Below are 17,104 nucleotides of genomic sequence, written 5' to 3'. Positions count from 1 at the left end.
GGGGTGCTCGGCGGGGGGGACTGCCCAGCACCTGCCTGCAGGTGTGACACTGCTAGGGGGCCACCAAGGCTGTAGCTCTCCTGGCAGGGGTTGAACCCATACTTTCGGTTTTGGCTTGTGGGGGGGCGACACCAGCTGTGCTTTGTGATTTCCTCCTGGCCAGGGCTGGAACCCCGGGGGGGGGGGGGGGCTTGTGCAAGGCATGTGCCTTCCCCTCCATCCTCATACCCTGGCCCCGAGCTCCCCACCCCTCCCTTGTTTCTCTCTAAGCACCATTGTCCCATCCTGCCCCCTGGCCCACAGGTGAATCTGTTGCTGGAAGGAGAGAAGGAAGCACTTGGGGGTGGGGGGGGTCTTTGGGGAGTGAGACCCCCCCCACTGTCCTGCTGCTCCTGAGTCTGGGGGAAAACCTGCTAGCAGAGCCCCACGCACCTCACCTGGGGGGGGGGGGGGCGGTACCAGAACCCAGAGCCTGCCTCTTAGCTCTACATGTTCCCCCTCTGTGCCTCAGTTTCCCCACCTGTGACAGCAGCATGGGATGGAATCTGTATCTGTCTTTCCAGTGTCCATAGGCTTTGCACACGCTTGCGCCTTCTGCACCCGGCCCCAGCTTGAGGCGAGGATGAACTTATCTTTTCACCGCAAGGCCTTGGTGGAAGGAGAGAGAAAACCAGGGCCCACCCCACTCTGCGCGCCCCTCCCCCCCCCCACTGCCTTAATGTCTCCCTGCCTAGGACCCTCTGTCTATCAGGAGGGTGGGGGGACAGTCTTATACCTACCCCGACCCCCACCCCGCCCCGCCACTGACTTCTTTCTGCTGAGTCAGAGTGAGGGAGGGCGGACAGCACCCCCTAATCCTCTGCCCTGCACTGCTGCCCACCCCCTGCCCCGCCTTGGCTCCCGTCCAAGCTTCCCAAGAATTCCCAGGTACTTAGACATTCATTTTATTGCTTAATCGAGCTTGAAGCCGTTTAAATTAATACCCGTTTTACATTCAGCAGTAGGGCGGTTAGAGGCCCCTGGTAGGAGGGAAGGAGCTCGCCCGGGTCATGGGCATGGGGGCGCAGGGAGGCCCCTCCCTGGCAGGCAAGGAGCAGGGTCCGAACTACCTCAGGGGGCCCCGGGTTATGGGGGCCCTCGGGGTACGTGACTCGGGAGCCTTTGAGCCCTCTGGGGATCTGTGCAGGTTCTGGGGCTCGGCACCAGTCCGTGTCACCCCACACTGCCCTGGGGAGGTGGGGGGTCTCCTGGCCTGGCCTGGCTCTGGCCCCGGTGCTCATATGCCTTCATGCAGCCCTGACTCAGTTCACACAAGCAATCCCTGGTGCTCCTGTGCGGATGCGGAAGTGATGTGGGCATCCCCGGCCCTGAATCGGCTTCCCTCTGACCCCAGAAGAGAGCTACATGGGGCTGGAGCGATAGCACAGCGGATAGGGCGTTTGCCTTGCATGCAGCCGACCCAGGTTCGATTCCCAGCATCCCACATGGTCCCCCGAGCACGGCCAGGAGTGATTCCTGAGTTCAGAGCCAGGAGTAACCCCTGTGCATCTCCACATCTCCAAGTGTGACCCAAAAAGCAAAAAAAAAAAAAAAAGAGAGAGAGAGAGAGAGAGAGAGAGAGGGAGAGCCGCATCGACCCAGGATAGTTTCTGGGCAGCAGCACTCGGTCAGACCTGCAGCCCGAGGCCTCCCAGAGCATCAGGGAGCACCAAGCATTTGCTCCCAAGCCTGCGGCCACCTTCCCACAGCAAGGAGTGGGGAGCAGGGTGGCCACGCTCCTCCTCCAGCCCTGCCGCAGCTGACAGCACCTCTCCCTCTGGCCCGCAGGTGGAGGTGGAGGTGGAGAGCATGGACAAGGCGGGCAACTTCATCGGCTGGCTGCACATCGACGGCGCCAACCTGTCAGTGCTGCTGGTGGAGCAGGCGCTGTCCAAGGTGCACTTCACCGCCGAGCGCAGTTCCTACTACAAGTCCCTGCTGTCCGCTGAGGAGGCCGCCAAGCAGAAGAAGGAAAAGGTAGGCACACGCAGCCATGGCAGCGGTCAGGGGAGTAGGGCGGGGGGACACGGCGCAGGGGGTCCTGCTCGGGCCTGCAGGGCGTGAGACCTGGGCACTGCAGGAAGAACATCCCCCGCCCCCCACCAGCCCTCTCCACCCTCTGCAGCTAGCGGAGAGGCGGGGCCCAGGGTCCCCTGGGAGAGGGAGGGAGAAGCTCCCCTCATACCCACCCCCCCAAAGCATGCAAACCCTGAGCTTGTGGCAAAGCTGGGGTGGTCCAGAACAGGCCCAGAGAGCTGCATGGAAGGAGCTGATGGAGGGCACCTCTCGCCACCCTCCCACCTGCTTCTGTAAGGACCCCTGGGCGGTGGGGACCTAGAATTGCCCTGCAGGGAGGCCCTGTTTGGGAAGCTGTCCCCAGAGATGCATAAAGCTGTTAGCAGCAGAGATTTACAGCCCAGGAGAGGTGGAAGGGTGGAAGGGGCACAGAAAACAGCTTTGGGGGTGGAAAAATGGATGATTAAGGAATGCAGTGGGTTGACGGTGGGAGCCGTTCCCTACCCCTGGCCCCCACTCCCGGATCCCTGTCACCCAGCCCTGGTGACGGTGACAAATCAGCGACCGTCAGATGGTTGGAGCCCGAGCGAGGAAGGGCATGAGGCCACCGCACTGTCCACATGTGAGCAGGTGCCGGGCACAAAGGGGGCCTTCTTGGGAGCTCCGTGCTGCTCCCGACTCACCCCCCGAGGGCCCCCACCTGCCCTCCTGTCCAGGGGACCCACTTAAGAGCAGTGGCTCTGGCACGGGCAGCTGGGAAGGACCCAGCCGCGCCTTCCTTATTGCCTTCCTGCTTGCCTGCCCACGTCAGGCAGCTGCTGCTCTGCTCAGAGAAGTGGCAGCCGTGACTCCTCCCAGAAAGACGCTTCAGTCTCAGTTTTCCTGTTTGTGACAGCTCGACTTAGGGCTCCCTTCCACCCCTGCACCCCTCCCCACCCACCCCCACCCCCCTGCCACCCACTGCAGGGAGCCAGAAGAGGCGGGGGGTGGGGACTGAGCCTTCACCTGGGATTGTCCCCACGTGGCTAGCAGCAGCCCCCCAAGATGCCACCCTTCATGGGGGCAAATTTGCCCCCCACCCCTCTACACACACACAGCCCTGAGCGTCAAAGCTACCCCAGGAGAGATCCCAGGGAGGCCTGCGGTGGAGGCCAGCATCTCCTCCCGCTACCTAGGGCTCATCTGGGGGATTCCCCAGTCCAGGGTACCAAGGTCTTGCCCAGAAGCACCTCCACTCCCCAGCGCACCCCACCATGACGCTACAGGGTAATCATCAGTGATAACTCGCCCAGCACGGCTTCGTGATTGATCCGAGGCCCTTGGAGACACTCTGCGGACACAGGGAGGGCCTGCCTGCCTGCCTCCCTGGGACCCTCCCCCTGCACAGCCGGCCTCTTGGGTAGGGGTGTTCCCAGGGAGCTCTTTGGTCCCCCACTTCCCAGGGCTAGGCTCTCTGGAGCAGCCCTCAGAGGAGTGGGCTGGGCTCAGATGACCCAAATTACATCTGCGGCGCCCCCGGGACCCCCACCTTGCCCCATTGGGACCCCGTAGGCGCTGCCGTAGCCATGCAGAGACAGGCACATCTGGGGCTCTGGCGGTCACCTGCCGCTGCTTGAGGAGAGATTTCTCCCCCCAGCCCCGTGATGCCCCCTCCAGCTTCCTCTGAGCCCCCCTCCTCTGAACAGCCTCCTGCTGTCCCCCTCAGCATGAGGCTGAATGCAAGGTGAGGGGTCAGGGGGCTTCCTTCTCCTTGCCCAGGGGTGCTGGGCAGGTCTGGGGGCTCTCCTGGAGAGAGCCGCAGGTGGCAGCTGCTGAGGCTGGGCCCCTGCCGGACATGCCCGCACAGGGCCGGAGTGGCATTGATTGGCTTTCGTGGAGCCCGGCTTCCTGCTGCACGCGTACCGGCCTCTGCCACCCTGGCCACACGCCAGCCCCACCCCCGGCAGCTCCTGATTAAATGGGATCTGGGCAGGAAAGGCCGCAGCCGGCCCGCCAGATCCACAGTGCTGCTCCTGCCTCTGTGTGTGTGTGTGTATGTGTGTGTGTGTGTGTGTGTGTGTGTGTGTGTGTGTGTGTGTATGTGTGTGTATGTGCGCGGGGGAGGAGGGGGGTTGCAGCAGCCGGAGCTCCCCGGGGAGGAAGGACACGGGACAGGAGAGGAGTCAGCCGTGGCCTGGCCCCAAGCTGCCGTCACCGCGGGGGCCCCTCCTGGCCGCTGGCCTTAGAGCAGGAGGGAGGCCGCTGCCCAGCTCGCCCCGGGCCTCTCATGAATCAGAGACAAGCAGGGCACGGCCCTCCTTCTGCTCACAGCAAGCGGCCAAGGGCTCCTCTGAGCAAAACAGGTGTGTGTGGTTACACACACACACACACACACACACACACACACACACACACAGAGGCACACATGCACGCGTGCCCATGTTCAGATGCACACATGGTGGGCCTCAGGTGCCCAAGGCCCTCCCCTCCCCCCCACCCCATCACTCTGCCCTTCTGCTGCAGCGTCTGTGCCTCTGGGGAACGGGGTTCCTTTCTCTGGGGAGTAGCCGGCACGTGCGCGTGCTCTCTCCTTCCCCTGGAGGCTGGGGGAGGGTGCACCCCAGCCTCCCCGACTTCCTCCAAGCCATGGGTGCAGTGCAGGAGACCCCCCCACCCCGGGGCTCTGACCAGCTTTTTCTGGAACCGATGCCCTGCCCCCCTGAGCCTGCAGGGAGCCCCCCCTCCCATCCCTGGAGGAATCCTGATGCTGTCGCCCCAGGCGTTCACTTGAGGCGTCATTAGCACTTTCTGCTCGCCCTGTCAGTCTGTTGCCAATTCATCAACAGCAGGCTGGGCTGAGGAGCCTCCTTCCTGTTTGGAGGTGGGGGTTGGCACCCCTACCCAGGAGTCAACCTGGGTGTCCCCAACTGTTGTGGCTGGGGTGGGCTGAGGAATGAGCAGGGTGCGGGGGGTGGGGGGCAGGCACAGGCCCTGGCTGAGGGGGGGCTGAGGTGGGTGTTGTTGCCTCTCAGAGACCCTCAGGGCTGTGGGGAGCCCAGCCCACCTGTGGGACCTGCCGAGGCCCTTCTCTGGGGACCGGAAGGGGCTCTACTGTCCTCTTCGGCATGTGCACGTGTCCTACCCTAGTCTCCCTCCTGTGCCTGCCCACAGCTGCCCATGGCAAGAAGGCCAGTCTCCCCCTCCCCCGCACCTCCCCCCCAGAAGCCTTGACTGGGTGAGGTGCTGAGGGGATGGGACAGAGGTGAGGGGGTAAGAGGCCTCAGAAGCTGTTGTGGCAGGACCCCCAAGGGGTTCCCGGGTCATCACTGCCCCCCCCCCGCCATAGTTGTTTCCTGAGCTCACCCCAGAACCCGCGTAGTGAGAGGCCCAGAATCCCTCCTGACGGGGTGGGGAGATGCGAGGCCCAGGGGAGATGGCCAGCAGGAGAGGCTGGAGGAGGGTGGCCACAGGGGCCTCCCTCGCTGGTGACACGGGAGCCCTGCTCCCTGCCTTGTCGAGGGCCTGAGACAGAGGCTCCCCCAACCCCCTCCCTTTCCGGGAGAAAACAGGCTCATTGTTCTGTTTGTCTTTGTTTGGGGGCCACATCCAGAGGTGCTCAGGGCTTACTCTCGACTCTGCACTCCGGACACTTTCCTGGCTGTGTTTGGGGGACCCGTATGGGGTGCCAGGGATCCACCCCAAGTTAGCTGCACGCAAGGCAAACACCCTCCCCGCTATGCTATCACTCTGGCCCACACCTTTCTTTTTATTTTATTATTATTATTATTTTTAAATGTAGGAGTACTGCTATTTATTCAGCAACTGATTAGCTGATTGAATTGGGTATGAACTCCACCTTACTTTTTTTTTCTTTTCATAATTTTATTTTTTTTTTCTTATATTTATCTATTGAATGACTGTGGGGAAAGTTACAAAGTTTTCAGGTTTAAGTCTCGGTCATACAATGATCAAACACCTTTCCCTTCACCAGTGTTCATTTTTCACCACCAAGTACCCCAATATAACCCCCTCCCACCCCTCCCAATGCCTGTGAGGCAGATGATTTCTACTTAACTCTTCTCTACATTGATTATATTCATTATTTCAACAAAAAATGCACCATTACTATTCAGAATTCCCTCCTCCCCCAACAATCAGAATTGCTGAAAAGGCATTGTGAAATACTTTGTTTTCTGTAGCTGGTTATGAGAATCATATAATGATTTTAGATTTCTGTAAAGAGCCAGATAATTACGAGATTGGTTTCTGTGCGTCTCATGTTATGGCTGTGCTGGAGAGTCGCTCGTGGGGGGCAACTCGTGGCCTCTGTAGGGCGTGAAGGACGAGCCAGTACCGCACGCCGGATCATACCTGGCTTTCCAATAAGCTCTGAGGCGGTGGCCACCTTGCTGCCCCGGGAAGGGGGGGGGGGGGCGCGAGGTAGGAGGAAGGGAGCAACACCCTTTCCCTCCCAGGGAGGCATGGCATCATAGTTTAATGCATGGTCCATTCACTTTTCTGCTGCAAGCTGCCAGGCTCTGGACTAAGTCCTTTTGCCTCTGGAGCCATGGCCATGCCAGAGAGCCACTCGTGGGGGACAACTCATGACCTCAGTAGGGAGTGAAGGACGAACCAGTACCACCCCCCTTCCCATGAGACTGCAGTTGCCCCCTCACCACTGGCTCATACCTGGCTTTCCAATAAGCTCAGGCGTGGAGGGGAGGTGGAAGGGAGCAACACCCTTTCCCTCCCAGGGAGGCATGGCACCATAGTTTAACGCATGGTCCATTCACTTTTCTGCTGTAAGTTGCTGGGCTCTGGATTAAGTTCTTTTGCCTCTGGAGCCATGGCCATGCTGGAGAGCTGCTCATGGGGGGCAACTCGTAGGGCATGAAGGATGAGCCGGGTACCGCCCCCCTTCCCATGAGACTGCAGTTTCCCCATCACCACCAGCCATACCTGGCTTTCCAATAAGCTCTGAGGCAGCAGCCACCTAATATGCGGTCCGGATGCATTTCTGCCAAAAGCTGCTGGGTTTTGAGATTTGTTTCTGAGTCTCTGGGATCATGGCTGTTAAGCAGCTTAATCAGGAGTCAGAGAGGCCGTTTGTAGGTGGCGACTCGGGGTCTCGTTGGGATGGGAAGGAAAGGGCTGTTTCCACCCCCATCTGGTGAGGCCCCACGTGTCTCGTCACTGCAGGCCCAAACCTGACTGTCCAGTGGCCTCTGGAGGATGGCGGTCACCGGGCTGCCAGGGGGAATAGGCCAAGGCATGAAACCTATTCCCACCTGGAGTGGCCCAGCACCAGTAATCTACTACAGGAACAGGATGCATTTCTGCCGAAAGCCTTTGGGTTCTGAGATTCCTTTCTGAGTCTCTGGGATCATGGCTATTAAGCAGTTCAGTCAGGAACCAGAGAGGCCATGCTTCCAATTAGTGTAGCTGGGCCAGAGGTGGTTTGTGGGTGTGTCTCCCACATACCTAACTTTTGGCCGTTTACTTTCTTGGTAAACTTTGCTCCAAGTTTTTGGGGTCTGGCCAAAGGCACAGCAGTAATTTAGGAGTATCTGAAAGTCCGACAGTCCCATCAGGCTGCTGATGCACTTGCCTCACAGGTACAGATTGACCTGCTGGTGGCACCATAACCGCCCCTTTTCTTTTCTTTTTGTGTCACACCCGGCGATGCTCAGGGGTGACCCTGAGCTTTGCACTCAGGAATCACTCCTGGCAGTGCTCGGGGGACCATATGGGATGCTGGGAGTCGAACCCGGGTCGGCCGTATGCAAGGCAAATGCCCTACCCACTGTGCTGTCGCTCCAGCCCCCACACCTCTCATTTTAAAGCAAACAGGCCCCCTACCATTGTCCAGTGCTACGTGGGGGGGGGGCAGCACCACCCATTTTGAGGGGCTCTGTGCCAGATGTCTCTAGGCAGCTAGTAAGACTCACCCCACCTCCTATTCCCCTTCTTCCCATCCCCAACCATCAAACTCAGCTCTTCCCACTGCTTATCTGGTAAGCTTCACATCCCACCCCCACCCCCAGACCCCCCACCCTGCTCCGAAGGTCCAGCAGCAGGACAGGTGTGGGTTTGGACCTGAGCACGCAGGACAGGTTAGGGGTCCGAGGTACCTGGCAGGGCAACAGATGAGCCAAGAAGAGGGCCAGTGCCTACAGAGTGACCAGCCCCGCTCTCCCGCCCAGACATAAAGTGCCGAGGACCCAGGGGCACTCAATGTAACCTTGCCCATTGGGGGCAGTGGGGAGGTGGACACAGACTACCCCAGGCCTGGGCTGGAGTGGCTGGGAGCCCCCGTTTCCCTCTCACCTTCTCTAGGACTCTCAGCCACACGGCACCTCTGACCCCTCCTCCCCACCCAGACCTACTCCTTCCCTCTCGGGGAGAACTCGCCCACCGGGTGACCCCCGTAACCCCCCCTCTCTGCGGACCCGCAGGTCTGGGCCCACTACGAGGAGCAGCCCGTGGAGGACCTGGTGCCCGTGCTGGAGGAGAAGGAGCGCTCGGCCAGCTACAAGCCCGTGTTCGTGACCGAGATCACCGACGACCTCCATTTCTACGTGCAGGACGTGGAGACGGGTGAGCGCAGGGAAAGAGGGGAAGGAAGTCGAGGAGGACCCTGAGGGGTGCCTGGAGGGCTCGTTTGGGGTGGGAGATGTGTGCTGAAAGTAGACTCTGGAGCAAACGTGAAGGCCGCTTAGTACCTGTATTATAAACCGTAACACCCAAAGGGAGAGGGAGAGTGAAAGGGAATGTGCCTACCCCAGAGGCAGGGGGAGATGGGGTGGGGGTGGCGGGAGGGATACTGGGAACATTGGTGGTGGAGAATGGGCTTTTGCCATAGGCCCCATCTGGGGGCCCCTGCGGGGGCGGAGGGGTGCCCACTGGAGTCAGAAGGAACCCCCCGAGCTGGCCCAGAGACAAAGCCGGAGCCTTGGAAGCCTTCAGTTGCCCCCACCCCCACCCCCACCCCCGCAGAACCCATGGGAAGAAAGAGGAAGAACTGAGGCTGGGGGTTGGCCATGATCCAGGACAGTCCCTTTGTGGCCACTCCCTTGGCCCAGGGCCAGAAAAGACAAGAAAGCCTTGGGTACCATCTTTCCCCCCTTCCTCTTTGGGGCCTGTGCCTGTCTCCCAACTCTTAATTACAGCCCTCCCTGGTGAAAGCTCTGCAGGAATGATGGCAACTCTGCAGTTAGCTGCAGAAGGCCACCCTCCAGGGCAGCTCACTGGAGACCCCACCACCTCCCAGGGTTCTGCAGTGCTGTGGGGTGGGGGGAAATCCTGCCTCTATTGCGTGGGAGCAAAAATATCCAGTTCAAATAGAACACTGCCACAGAAGCACCCATTGTCTGTGGATGGCGAGCACCCTCTGGGGGAGAATCCCGGGGGGGGGGGGGGCGGCAGCTCCTCGTCCCCAGAGTCCTGGGAAGATGGCACCCTGCACCTCGGGGTACTGGGTCTCTGGGACCCCAAGGGAGCTCACAGAGCAGGCCCAGGGCACATGAAGACTAGGCACCAAGCTGCTGTGTGACCGGCAGGAGATGAGCCCCTCATGTCCTCTCCTGGGGTAAGGGTTGAAGCCCAGCCTGGCTCCAGCTGAAAGCAGTGACTGCCCTTGACTGCCACGTCAGAGAGCACCGGCAGGGAGCACTGAAGCCGGGGGCTCCCCTTGGGGTGGTTCCCCTTCTTAGCCAGAGACGGGCCATGTCCTCAGACCTCTACACTGTGGCCAGGGAGGGATAGTGAGAGTCGGCAGGCCCCAGAACCGTGGAGTTTTTTGTTTTGTTTTGTTTTTTTGTTTTTGGGGTCATGCCCGGTGATGCTCAGGGGTTATTCCTGGCTAATGCACTCAGGAATTACTCCTGGCAGAGCTCAGGGGACCATATGGGATGCTGAGAATTGAACCCTGGTCAGTCGCATGCAAGGCAAATGCCCTACCTGCTGTACTGTTGTTCTAGTCCCTGGAACTGTGTCTTGTGGTTGCTTTCAGGGGACCTCCCTGCAGGGTTGCTGGGAAGCTGGGGTCCCTCCCAGGTGCTCGGCCTGTACTGCCAAGCCTGGTGGCTCAGTACTTGGGTCCAGCCACGGGACCCTGCTCCGCCCCACGGGTCTCAGGGCCACCTGGGGGTGGGGCTGGGGACCTCGAGTGGGCCGAGCATCGGGCCCAGCCTCTGACTCGTCTCTCGGTGCCCCTTCCTGCCTGAGAAGCTGGGTGGTGGCACTTCTGGAGCCGGGATGAAGAAGACCTTTGGCAACATGCAGGGAGCCTGTTTTGTGTCCCCCAAAGCCCCCCTCCCCAGCCCTAGTCTCCCCCAGAGACGCAGCTCCCAAGAGCTGGCACTTGAGTCCCCCTCCCGTGACGCCTGTCCCTGTAGGTACCTGGGTTCACTCCCACCCTCCCACCCCGCCCCGCCAACACCCAGATCTCTTCTCCCCACCCGCCAGGCACACAGCTGGAGAAGCTGATGGAGAACATGCGCACTGACATCGCCAGCCACCCCCCTGTCGAGGGCTCATACACCCCCCGCCGGGGCGAGTTCTGCATCGCCAAGTTTGTGGACGGAGAATGGTGAGTGCCGGGCCGGGCCACCCGCGCCACTGGGTCTGCTGGCGTCACCTTGGCTGGGGCTGCAGCCATGACAGGGGATCCCGGGGTCCCCTGCCACCCTGCCGTGGGTGGGCTCCTCCTCCACCCCCTCCTCTCCTGCGGGGGGGAGGGGCATCCTCACTACACACCCTTCACCCCCCCCCCCACTGGCCCCTGGCCTTCCCGGGGTGGCAAAATGCCTTGAACGGGTCCCCTGCTGTGGCCTCCCAGACAGAACTGCTGGCTAATTGCCGCGCCGTAGGGGTGCTGGTCTAAGCAGCAGACAAGGAGCTCATTAGTCTCCGCTCTTGCTCGCTTGGTGCCCCAAGGACACACTCATCTGCTTCCCACCCCGCCCCCCCCACTACCCACTCTGTGGGGGTCCCCGAACCTGGCCTTGGGTGGGTGGTGGGGGGCTGTCCCCTGGGGCTGTCTGCTGAGTGCCACCCTGAACAGGTACCGCGCCAGAGTGGAGAAGGTGGAGTCCCCCGCCAAAGTGCACGTCTTCTACATCGACTACGGCAACGTGAGTGGGGGTTCCCCCTCGTCCCTGCCCCCCATTCAAGCCCATCCGCTCTCTAGAGGACCCCTGAGCTTCCGGCTCCCTTAGCCAGGGGTGGTCGGGGGCGGTTCTGTAGCAGGTGTCATCCCTCTGCCGCTGAGCTCCAACTAAGGCCAGCTGGGAGGGGACAGCGTCTTGGTGGCACGGAGCGACTGGTCACGTGAAACCCTGGGGACGTGGGCATTGCGAATGACTCTGGGGTGCCCCTAGATGTGGCCAGGAGTGGGAGAGAAATGGCTGGCCTTGGGGTCCTCTTCCCTCCAGCTCTAGGGCCCTAGGCTGACGGGTGGGAGGAGGGTGGTGCCCCCTGGGGCATCCTACCGGGGTGCTCCCATGCAGTGGAGGGCTGGAAAGGGCCCCTGGAGTCCAGTTCACCTGACAGGAGCCGCCGCCGCTGCCACCGGGAGGCCAGCATGGGTGGGGTGGAGGCTGCCCACCGGTGGGGCTGAGTCAGGTGTGGCCTGAGGTTCCCCCTCCAGTGGGCCTGGAGCAGGGGGCCGCCAAGCGTGTGACGCTGCGCCCTGTTCCCCCAGAGAGAGATCCTGCCGTCCACCCGCCTGGGCACCCTGCCCCCTGCCTTCAGCACGCGGGTGCTGCCCGCACAAGCCACGGAGTACGCCTTCGCCTTCATCCAGGTGCCCCAAGATGTAAGTGTCCCCACCGCCCCTCCTTCTGGCCAGAGGGAACTGTCGGGGGACCCCAGCGCTGCATACCCCCGCCCCGACTCCCACCCAGCTGATAGTTGGAAACGGGGGGCAACCCTGAGAGGGGCTAGAGCATCGGCACCAGCCGTGGATGGGGTTCTGGGCAGGGGACTGGGACGCGCACCCTGACAAGAGGGCAGGTGCTCGTGGATCCAGTGTGGGCTGAGGACCACACTAACGCCCAAGCTGGCTCCGGGGCTCTCTCTAGCCCGGGTGGGTTGGTTTTATTCCCTCTTAGTGTCGGGGATTGAACCTAAAGCCTCCCTCACACACGGCTGCAGCTTGATGCTGGGCCCCAGCCCCGTCCCCTCTAGCCCCCTCCGTGGGCCTGGGGACACCAAGGGCTGTGGGGGAGGTAGGGGCCCAAGCAGCTGTAGTAGCATTCAGCCGGGAGGGTGAGAAGGGGGCCTAGAGCCCCAGGTTCTAGGATGGTGGCCCCCAGGACTCTACACGGGGCCATCCATGGAGAAGCTGGACTTCCGGCCACGAGGGAAAGAAGCCAAGGCTGAGCATTGGCCTTGGGGTGAGCTACTAGTGGTCCAGGAGAGGGCAGCCTCGGGGGCCCAGCCCGTCCTTGGGGCTCTGGCTCCATCAGCACCACCTATTGGGTACCAGATGCAGGAGTGAGGGCGGGAGGAGGGTGCCCAGCCCTGCACCGTCTCCACCTCATCGAACCCACCGGCTGCAGACAAGCAGAAGAGCGCGTGCCAGGCAGGGACCCAAGCCTGGAGAGGACCTGGCATGACAGTGTGGCCGATAGTGGTCAAGTGTGGGGATAGTCAGGTGGAACAAGCTGGAGCACAGGCTGCAGTGGGAGATGGATGGATGGACAGACAGACACACGGACAGACGGAGCTGGGACCTCACTGCAGCTCCCCGGGGTGGGGGGAGGGGCAAAGCCCCCATTCTTGCCCCAGGGCGGGATGCCAGGGGATGAGGGTGGGTTTCCATGTCAGGGGCAGATGGGCGGGCACCTCCTACCCAGAGCTTGCCACCTCTCTGCTCAGAGATTGCGGGTTCCGGGCACCCCAAGGGGCCCCTGACCACGTGTGCCCCACCGCAGGAGGACGCCCGGACGGATGCCGTAGACAGCGTGGTACGGGACATCCAGAACACGCAGTGCCTGCTCAACGTGGAGCACCTCACCGCCGGCTGCCCCCACGTCACCCTCCAGTTCGCCGACTCCAAGGGCGACGTGGGGCTGGGCCTGGTCAAGGAGGGGCTGGTCATGGTGGAGGTGCGCAAGGAGAAGCAGTTCCAGAAAGTGGTACGTATCCGGGGCAGCCCCGCGTGTGCACGTGTGTGCGTGTGTGCATATGTGTGTGTGTGGATGTGTGAATATGTGAGTGGATGTGAACTTATGTGTGAGTGCATATTAGCGAGTGCGAATGTGTGTGTGAATATGAGTATGTTTGTGAGTGAACCTGTGTAAGTTTGTGACTAGGAATGTGTGTATGAATGTGTGAAAGGTGTGTGAATGTGTGTACATTGTAAACGTGCATGTCTGTGAATGTATATGTGAGTGTGGATGTGTATATGGGTGTGTGAAATGTGTGCCTGAGTATTTGTGTGTAGATGAATGTGTGAATGTGTATGAACAAGTGTGTGTGGGAGTGGATGTGTTTGTGTGTGTGAATGTGTCTGAGAGAGTGTGTGTGTGTGTGTGTGGATGTGTGAATATGAGTGGATGTGAATTTGTGTGAAAGTATGTGAGTAAGCGTGTGTGAGTGCATACTAATGTGAGTGTGAATGTGTGTGTGAATATGAATATGTATGTTAGTGAATGTAAGGTTTTCTGAATATGAATGTATATGAGTGTGAAAGGTGTGTGAATGTGTGTAAGTTTGTGAACGTGCATGTCTGAATGTGTATATGAGTGTATGAAATGTGTTTGTGTATGAGTATTTGTAGATGAGTGTGTAAGAACAAGTGGGAGTGAATTTGTGTGTGTGTGTGTGTGTGTGTGTGTGTGTGTGTGTGTCCCAAGTAGGGACTTGCCCCAGGAGCAGTGAGTTAGCAGGACCCCACCCCCCCACCCCCCCACCCCATCCTGCATCTCCTGCTGGGGAAAGATAATGGATTGGGGTTGGTTGGGGTTTGGGAAGGGGGGTGGGGAGAGAAAGCTAATTACATCCCCAGTTAATTGCTGCGGGTTTGGCTGGGGATGCAGATGCAAAGTAGAGCGGAAAGTTTCCCTGCACACCCTCGGGTGACGGCCAGGACTATGTCAGGGGCAGGGCCCGGCCTGCCATGTCTCCCTACACTTGGGAGCTGCGACCTCATGGCCGCCACCAACTCCTGGCCTTCCAGAGCCGGAGGTGTCCAGACCACGCCCGAGGGACAGGGCTGCAGCTCAGCTCTCATGTTCGGGACCCCCTCCCTCCTCCCCCTCCACCTCCCCAAGCCTCCACCACTGTCCAGAGATGCCTTGAGATCAGATGCTTAATCCTGTGTGTGTGTGTGTGTGTGTGTGTGTGTGTGTGTGTGTGTGTGTGTGTGTGTGTTTTAAGTTTGGGTGGGGCCACTCAGCAGTCCTTGAAGGCCCCTCCCCACTCCGCTGAGGGGACTGTGTGGTGCAGGGGTGGTCCAGACCTGTGCCCTGCCCTTGCAGCCATCCCCCCAGCAGGGTCAGAGATGGACCCATCCAGGCCCAGTTTCCATTTCTGAGCTGCAGGAAGCCGCGCTCCTTGGGACTGAGCGTCCCGGGTTCCCCCTTTTGCTCCTTCGGGCCTGCTCTTGGCGCCCACACCCGCTGGGCCCCCAGCCAAGGCCACCAGAGCCCCCAGGCGGGGTCTCGAGCTGAGCTCCTCAGACTTGCTTGGCCTACTGTCCCCATCCCTGATAAAACACTCAGCACCCCCAGGGAAATCTGCCCCCTGGAGGTGAACAGAGAGAAAGCAGCCCCCAAGACTGTCAGGATCCAAGGGGGTGATTCCGGGCCCCCATTTGAGAAGCCCTAGTGTAGGGGTGCCAGGGTGCACCCCACATTCCCGCAGAGGGAAGGGGTGAAGACTGTGTTCTCCCTTCATCGTGCCTGGGAGGTTTGTGGGCCTACAGACTCCTCATGGCATTCACAGCAAGCTCCCACACGTGTGAACCGCCACTGTGTCATCTGTGGGCAGGAGCATCCTGGCCCCTAGTGGCCCCTAGTCTGTCCACCCTCCCCCACTTCCTTGAGTGTGCACCTGAGAGGGGCCTTAGCACTGCTCAGGAGCCAGAGATGTTAGGGGGAGGGGGCTTCCCGTGAAGCCATCCTGATATCTCTGGAGTCTAGAAATGCCTTTGCCCTATGCCGGAGCCAAACCTCTGACATGCACATTCATTCATACATCCATCATTCATTCATATATCATTCGTTCATTTGTCATTCGTTCACCGTGATGTACATTCATTCATTCATGCTGACATGCTGACGTTCCCTCCTGTCTTCCGTCACCACCTGGTCCAAGACAAGCCCCTTCCACTGGTTCTTCCCGTACAATACACACACACACACACACACACACACACACACACACAGACAGTTGTTGCGGGCCCCCAGCCCCCAGGAGCTTCCATCCCAGGTGCTGCATCTAGGAACAGACCAGGGGAGTGGGGAGGGGCTGGCACGCATGGGGACTGAGTGGGCTTTGACACGGGGTCCTCTGAAGCCTCACCGAGAGGATGGCGAGAGAGGGGGGCACCTTTGGGCACTGGACAGCACCATTGCGGGGACGGGCCACTCGCACCTGACCATGAGTGAGAGGAGGTGACTGCTCATCTTGGGGTCACCGTGGCCGTGGCCCCTGGAGAAACACCCCACTCAACTGGTGTCCCCTTTCTTCTCTCCTCCCTCCCTCCAGATCACAGAGTATCTGAACGCCCAAGAGTCGGCTAAGAGTGCCCGGGTGAGTGTCCCCCGGGAGTTCCCAGGGGTGGGCTTTGATTCTCCGGGTGTCCCCCCGCCCCCGCCCGCGACCCCCTTCCTGACACGCCCTTTTCTCTCTGCTCCCAGCTGAACCTGTGGCGCTACGGAGATTTCCGGGCCGACGACGCCGACGAGTTTGGCTACAGCCGCTAAGGGGAGGACGAGCGGCGGGGCTGGGAGTGGGGGGTTTCCTCACTCCGGTCCCTCCTCCCCAGGGTGGGGGGGCTCCCCCGCTCGAGACCCCGGAAAGGGGCAGAGATGGGGTTCGGCTTTGCTTACGTGTGTGGAAATGTCTTACGGGGCAGCGTCATCAGAGCGGGGGAGCCCAAGGGTTTGGGGGCGCAGACCATTGTCTTCCTGGATGATGAGCATCTGATTTTTTTGTGTGTTTTTATTCAGGGGACGGGGGGTGTGGTGTTTTTACTGTTTTGTTTTGTTTTGTTTTTAATTCTCCTCAAATCAGGAAGAACCATGAAAGACTTTGTCCTACCTGAGGATGTGGCCCTAGTGCTCACTTTGCCCCCCAGGTCTGCCTACGCGTCCGTCTGTCCATCCGTCCGTCCGCCCGCCCGGCTCTGATGACGTGACTCCCCAGTCCGTCTGTGCGTCCACTTGTGTCCTGCGCGCCCCTCACTCCTCTGTATTTAAAGCTTTGCCGGCCCAATAAAAATAGTCCGTGCTGTCTCCAGCCCTGACTGCGTCAGCTGTTGAGGGAGAGGGGGACCCCGACAGTGCCCCCCACATTGCCTCAACTACTGGGCGTCTGGGGCATCCCCGGCATCCTTAGGGACTGACTCTAGGTGGAAAGTGATAGGACAGGGGTGTGGAAGTGGGGTCATGGTATACACACCCCAAGGCTCTCCCTTAGGGTTACCCTTAAAAGAAGGGGAGCACCCCAAAAGAAGCCCCGAGGGTGTAGCGTGGGCCTGCTGTGCTCAGAGGATACCGGAAGGGGGGGAGGTGTGTATGTGTGATGGGGGAGGGGTCTCCACTCCCCTGAGCCACCCTGGGCAGGGCTCTGCCTGATGCCCCAGCCATGTGACCCTGCCTTCCCACACACATTTCACGGCCCCCCATTCCACCCGCGTTGGCATGGGGGCAGTGCTCCAAGAAGCACGTCAGATCTGATCGCTCCCTGGGCTCGGCAGCCAGCTCCCCACACAGAGGTGCAGGGCTCCTGCCCCACCCCCACTCCCTCCCTGTGCAGACCCGGGGCCCACCTGGACTTCAGAAAGCCCCCAACTTCCGGCAGAATGATGTATAAGTTCTGTCACAGGGGTGCTACCGCG

At 60.5% G+C, this 17,104-nt stretch overlaps 1 protein-coding gene across 1 annotated transcript in view; it reads left to right on the top strand.

The window, feature by feature from the left end:
* Positions 1–16,503, top strand: part of SND1 (staphylococcal nuclease and tudor domain containing 1) — a 433,640-nt gene extending 417,137 nt beyond the window's left edge. The window contains exons 17-24 of the mRNA XM_056118385.1: positions 1,828–2,016; positions 8,490–8,631; positions 10,501–10,624; positions 11,099–11,168; positions 11,738–11,851; positions 12,972–13,175; positions 15,751–15,795; positions 15,903–16,503. Of these exons, the coding sequence (XP_055974360.1) occupies positions 1,828–2,016; positions 8,490–8,631; positions 10,501–10,624; positions 11,099–11,168; positions 11,738–11,851; positions 12,972–13,175; positions 15,751–15,795; positions 15,903–15,968 (954 nt within the window). The 3' untranslated portion in view covers positions 15,969–16,503. The remainder of the gene's footprint in view (positions 1–1,827; positions 2,017–8,489; positions 8,632–10,500; positions 10,625–11,098; positions 11,169–11,737; positions 11,852–12,971; positions 13,176–15,750; positions 15,796–15,902) is intronic.
* Positions 16,504–17,104: the final 601 nt, after the last annotated feature.

Source organism: Sorex fumeus, unplaced genomic scaffold (genome assembly GCF_029834395.1).
Source record: "Sorex fumeus unplaced genomic scaffold, SorFum_2.1 ptg000037l, whole genome shotgun sequence".
Classification (NCBI taxonomy): domain Eukaryota; kingdom Metazoa; phylum Chordata; class Mammalia; order Eulipotyphla; family Soricidae; genus Sorex; species Sorex fumeus.
This window is presented reverse-complemented; position numbering and strand designations above follow the sequence as displayed.